Source organism: Triticum dicoccoides, chromosome 1A (genome assembly GCF_002162155.2).
Source record: "Triticum dicoccoides isolate Atlit2015 ecotype Zavitan chromosome 1A, WEW_v2.0, whole genome shotgun sequence".
NCBI lineage: Eukaryota > Viridiplantae > Streptophyta > Magnoliopsida > Poales > Poaceae > Triticum > Triticum dicoccoides.
The window spans coordinates 381,113,383-381,119,711 of record NC_041380.1 but is presented as its reverse complement, the minus strand read 5'-3'; the positions used below and the strand labels follow the sequence as shown (position 1 = coordinate 381,119,711).

Below are 6,329 nucleotides of genomic sequence, written 5' to 3'. Positions count from 1 at the left end.
AGAGAGAGAGAGAGAGAGAGAGAGGAGAACCATGAATCTGAAATTCTTGAGAAAAGCAGATTTAAAGAGGTTAAAACTTTATGCATTGATGACCCCACTGATTCAGAGGCTGTTGGATTTAATTATAACACCAGTAAATATATGTGTGAAGTTGTCTTATTTGATTGGGAAGAGAAATATAATAAAGAAGCTTTGATCCCTAGGAAGTTGGAAGATGGTTGGGAACCATCCATAAATATTAGCATTAATAACTTTACCTATGATGCTTGATTAGGTGCAAGTGTATCCATAATTTCTAAAAAGCCATATGATGCACTTGGATTAAAACCCCTTACTAAATGTGAACTTAATGTCCACTTGGCAGATAGCACCATAAAGAAACCAATTGGAAGGTTGAAGATATTCTTGTGCTTGCCAATATTAATTATCTCCATGTAGATTTTATTGTTACAGATATGAAACCTAACCCTCTATGTCCAATTATATTGGGAAGACATTTTCTAAGAACTGCAGGGGCAATAATTGATACGAAAGAATATAAAATTTCAATTCCCAACAAGGAAAAGCCTAGAACACTTTTCAAGAAAGAGAAATAAAAGTGATTATGAAATCATGTTGGGATTGCATAGCTCCATGTGAATGAAGAGGATAAAACTTGAACATTCTTCAAAAACTAACATGCCTAGTTCAAACGGTACAAGCATCTTCAGACTTCCCGGTACATTTTAAGAAGATTTTTCACGCAAGGTACGTATGCATGTAACAGTTTAGGTATACCATATACATATATCATCTGAAAAAAGATGTCATGTATTTGTAAATGAAATGTTTCAAGACATGCCATTGCGGAATTCAATGGATTGTTATGCATCAACATATCAATGAGAAAGGACTAGCTCAGCAGCGATGCTGAATCGCAGATCATTCAAAAGCTGAGTAGAAATGGACCAGATGGTAGCCCAGAAGATCAAGAGCATGTGCCTTTGCAAGGAGCATCTTTGCAGTGGCACACGGGTTGGCCAGAAATCTCCCATCCATTGAACCCACGTTCAAGCACCATGATGTTCTTTATCCCCGAATCTTCCTTGGACTCTGATAGATAGTCTGAAAACATCCGAGCACAGGACGGACCTCGCACCTGGGGCGTGGTGACAAAACATGTAAGATGATAAACAAAAGATATGGTACAAAATAAAGAACATGGGATACCAAGATTTTATTTAATTCTTATCCTACCTATGTAAACAACCATATACTGAAATGCTATCGCAGAATCAACATGATCGAAGATATGACTGACATACTAAGAAATGAACATCACTGGACAGTGGAAAAGAGTAAGTTCTAGAAGCATAAACTTAGATGGTACATTGGAACTAACTAAATGTAAACAAATGTCACACTAAAGCTAGTGTATGAAATCAGATGAATTAACGATGCCAACTACCTTTTATGTTAGAAGAGAACAATACAATTATAAAGCAAGAAACAGAACATGAACTTTTGCTCAAGACATGTTTTGCATCCAAGAACTCAGGTGTCTCAGGCTTGTCCATGCTCAGCTGATTGTACTTCTACTTTGCTCACTGTTACCCCCTTCGTGGTTAAGTCTGCGAGCTCACGTTAGATTTACCCCTCTGTTTCACATTTTGTACGTGTGGTTCTGAATCTCATCTTTTAGTTTCTGTACATTTGTGGTTACTACTGGCAAGGTGGGGACAAATGAAATATCCTAGGCTTGAACCACTAATATATATGGATGCACGCAGGCAACCCGCGAAGCCTGCATACAATTATGCAGAGAGTCAACTTAGTGTAATTTCTGATTTGACATTAGCATAAAGCTGACTTTTGATACATATCTGCAGGCTTTCGCTGGTTTGCACTTTATCCAACACGGAAAATATCCACAAAAAGAATATCCAGACACCCCTTCAATAAGCACAAAATGTTTTATCGGAGGTATGTTCCAGGTAGAAGAGGTGGGTGAAATTTCTTCCAGGGAATTCATTAACATGAACTTTCACAAAGCAGAAACAATTGAAGGGAATTCATTAACAGGAACATAACTAACTAGAGTTTTGAAACAAACTACGACAGACATTAACCGTATAGAAAGGCGCCTTAACGACAACCGAAAATGGCCTGATTGTTGATTCAAATCCTCAAGTGTCTAAAACTGAACCTAGGGTTCGAGCAAGCAGCATTTTAACACACAAAGCAGCACATGCGCATCCCTTAATTCCAACAAAGTCACAGGGCTTCAAAGTTAACCAACGCGCTAATTAACTAGGAGAGAAGAAGACCAGATGAAAATTTGGCCAAGGTTAACCAACGAGCTAGTAACCACGATTGCATAATCTCAATTGTCACCCGACCACATACCCGTAGAAATCTGTAGTGAATCAAGAACGCGCGATAGGAGACCCGGTCGATTGCGCAGTGCTGTGTGTGTGTGTGTGTGTGTGTTGAGAATCTGATTTCCTTGTATTTCGACAAGTCAAGTAAACTGTCGACAAAGGGGAACTGGTTCTAGAGACGAGAGGAGGCGGGGATCTTCACCTGGCTGAGCGCGCAGTGGAAGACGAGGGTGTCCTTGCCGCTGGTGGCCTGCACGAGCTCCGGCAGCCGCGCCGCGAAGCTGCCGCTGGCGAAGTGGTGCGACCCCGCGATGTGCGCCTGATAGCTCCTCTCCTCATCCCTTCCGAAAAAGCAATCATCAGTTCCCAAATCGGCGCGGTGGCGGAGGGCGCGCGCGGCCCCGGCGAGGTCTCCTGTTACCTGACGTCGATGACGGCCACCCGGTTCCCCCGCGCCATGGACACCAGCTTCGCCGCCGACACGTACGACACGCTTCGCGCCATCCCCGAATGAATCCTCCAAATCAAATCCTCCTCCCTCCGTACGCTTTTGGATTGAGATCTAAGAAGACCTAAATATTTCTGCAGAATTTCGCTTTCTTTCTCTTCAAGAAATTCGCACTTTATTCTACTTTCTGTATGCAATGAAAAGAAAGAGAAAACAACAGCAAATGTAGGGTGTAGAATGAAAAGTTACAATACAGGAATAATACCTCTTGGACTATAAAGAAATTTGTGAATCTTAGGAACGAGGTCTAAAGGACGAAAAGATAATTTTACAGGGACATTTGCAAACCCAAAATATTTCTATTCCTATAAAAATACGAGTTGATGGTGATGGTGTGCCTGCCATCTACAATTTTCGACCATCGGATACAGGATCTGCCCTTGTGCTCTGTGTCCTGCTCCATCGATCCCCAACTCACCCAACCAGGAAACTATAGAGGCATTCGATCCTTCTCGAAGAGGGGAGAACACAGTGGAACCAAACTGGCCAACTGCCGCTGTCGCTCACACGCCGCCGGCGCCGGCCGCTCCCAATTCCTCTTCGGCAGCAGCCCCACCACTCATGTCACCTCCCCCTCCTCCTTCCCCCTCCTACCTGTTATCTCTTCTTCCCCTACCCTGTCTCCTTCGATGCCGATGTCGGCATGTACGCCGCCGGCGCCGTCTGTCCCCGAGGTCCACGAAACCTCTTCTGTCTCATTCTTTGATGCAGAAGCCCCTCCGCCCGCCATCTCCCCCTACCGCATCTCATCGGCGCTGACATCGGCAAGTACGTCACCGGCATCGTCCGCCCCCTGATTCAGCAATGGCTCTCATGCAGCAGCGCCAGCGCCCACAAGCTTCACCTCCTTCCCATCGACGCGCTCCACGTCCGTCTAATTCGAGTTTGAGCTGCTCCCCAGGACCTCTATGCCGTTTGCAACAGGAGCACCACCCACAAGCTCCACAGTCCAGACCCGCATCCTCCTCCTTCCGTCTTGGAGATGGAGATGGCAAAATCTGGTGTGATAATTTACGTGAAGGTACTGTGCTCTGATAGTCCCTCTCCTTCCCAGTCCCAAGTCAAAAATTTCCGTCACCCAAAAGTTCAAATCGACACGCCTATCTCATACTGTCTACAAACCACTCATGTCATTTACTCCCTCCGTAAACTAATATAAGAGTGTTTAGAATACTAAAGTAGTGATCTAAATGCTTTTATATTAGTTTAAAGGAGTGATCTAAATGTTCTTATATTAGTTTACAGAGGGAGTAGTTGAATATGGGACTCACGCTGCTCAAACTACATCCCCAAGAAGCCACGTAATCTTTAGCTCGAACGGAGTGTGAGGAGGCATGAGTCACTGTCATTCTCCATCTAATCTACTTTTTCAAGGACCATGGTTTTGGTGTGGATGAATAGTGGAATCTTCTCTACTTCTCATGAACCCCTTGCTTCATCTCTGTTATACAATCCTTACTTGTGCAATTTGATATGTGACTGTGGTAACAGATGGAACAGCCTTATATTGTATCCATAAGCAGTATCCATTGTAACAATGTTTGATTTCAATTAATTATCCAAAATCTTCTTGTGGAGTGAAATTTTGAGTATTGAAAATGTTGGTGTATACCTCTCTGAACCGGTATTTTCACATGAGCAGCTCTATGTTTCTCTTTCTAGAGCTACCATTAGAAGTGTAATATAAAGCTTCTTACTGTCCCGAATAAGCAAAAGGAAGACCACTCCAACTCCATTACAAAATTTACAAAGAAATGGTCTACAAAAAAGTTCTCATTGTGCAGTCCAAGGTATGAATCAAGTATTGTTTGGTGGCTGTAAAAATACAATATATTTAACTAGGGTCAGTCATGTAAAATTGCTTCCCATGTATGGCTTTGAGGGAAATAACTTAGATACTTACTTTAGTGTTTATGATATTTTTATAAAGAAAATGTATATGTGTGTTTGAATTATTTTTTGGTAATTCTCTTTCTTACTCCCTCTACTATTTTTTTCTGGATGACACCTATAACAGGTCTCTTTGTCATCGACTCCTCTCCTTTGTTTGGTAGCTCCACATCCAAATTTCAGGTCAGACCCCAAATATTTATTTCCTTGTTGTGTGTGATCGGCATCTTTTTCTGGCAGAAACCTGGTTGATGTAAGAAAGTTACAAGAGGTCCAGTACTGTACAATTTTTATGTGTGTGTATGCACATTCTGTTTCTTTGCTTGGTACAAAATATATTGCAAGGGATGTTCTTTTTTGCTTTGTTTAAATATACTACATACCCTCTACAGACTCAGCTTATTTTCCTTTTTCTGAATATAACACAGACGATTTGTATGCAATAGTTGTTGGAATTCAGTAATGTTCAGGCTTGTTCCAGTGTTAGTTTTCTTCAGGCTTTCAGTGTTCCTTTTTCTGAAGAAAGTTACAAAGGAACTTGTAAATTTTGGTTGTTATCCGTTGAGATTGTATCCTCTGTTTTTATTTGGCTAGCTGGACAGGTATATCTTCTGCGATTGTTCTGATGGGACGCCTCTCAACATGATCCTCTATTCATTTTTTTGTTATGGCTTTGGTTGTTTGAATCGCTTTGCTTTGACTCAAATATGTCCTAATATTTTAGCCAACGAATTGAGCTTTTGATAGCTTTGAAACTTGCTGGCCAAGAGATAAGATCTTCTTGTTAAGGATAGGTCTATATATAAAGCCATGTATGGTAGGTCCTCTGCATCAATCTCATCTGGTGTTCCTCCACATACATCTGAACCTTGGCATAGAGAGAGCTACGTTGGTGAGAACCTGCTGGTTCATCTCCTCTTGAGTGCACAACAGGAGATACGAGATCATTGTATCTTGGACGAGAGCGCCGTTTAACTCGTGCACCACGGCGAGGGCGTGAATCTCCTTGAAGATAGCGCCTACCAGTGTGCCTTGATCCAGTCGAGCTGCTGCACCATGATCTGCTGCGACCACATCTTCAGCAACATACGACATCGCCGACGCCAACAATAGTGGTTGTCTAATGTCTTTTTAGGTGAGCAGATAAATGAAGAGAAAACCCCATAACTAATATTGTTGGCATATATATATTTGAGCAAGAAGGGTATTACTATTCTTGACAAATGATTATATGGCCTGATCCTGGTAGATGACTAATGTATATAACTAATTAAGTGGAACTAGCTGGGTGAGTTATGTCCAGAATATTTCTTTTCTTCATTGTAGTGTTGTAGGCAGATTCATTTTTCTTGCATATTTAGCAAATCATTCTGTTAAACACTTCTACTTCATTCTCGTTTTCCCTGGAACCATTCATAATTGTGTGTTCAAACTATAGTATGTATGTTATTTAGATATATTAGTTTCTGCCATTTATCTGCACAACTAGCCGAGATCAAGGTTTTCATCCGGATCTGCTCGAAGAACCTCCATCAATAATCGTGCACATGGGCCACCACCAATCATTGGGG

At 41.8% G+C, this 6,329-nt stretch overlaps 1 protein-coding gene across 3 annotated transcripts in view; it reads right to left on the bottom strand.

The window, feature by feature from the left end:
• Positions 1-651: 651 nt before the first annotated feature.
• Positions 652-6,329, bottom strand: part of LOC119274665 (arsenate reductase 2.1-like) — a 6,650-nt gene continuing 972 nt past the window's right edge. The window contains exons 2-4 of one of the 3 annotated variants that reach the window (XM_037555396.1): positions 2,782-2,995; positions 2,563-2,701; positions 652-1,138 (exon numbers count right to left, since the gene is read on the bottom strand). In XM_037555396.1, the coding sequence (XP_037411293.1) occupies positions 968-1,138; positions 2,563-2,701; positions 2,782-2,864 (393 nt within the window). In that variant the 5' untranslated portion in view covers positions 2,865-2,995 and the 3' untranslated portion in view covers positions 652-967. Of the gene's footprint in view, positions 1,139-2,562; positions 2,702-2,781; positions 3,153-6,329 lie in introns of those variants that run through there. The other 2 variants (XM_037555404.1, XM_037555390.1) reach the window with 2 other exon arrangements.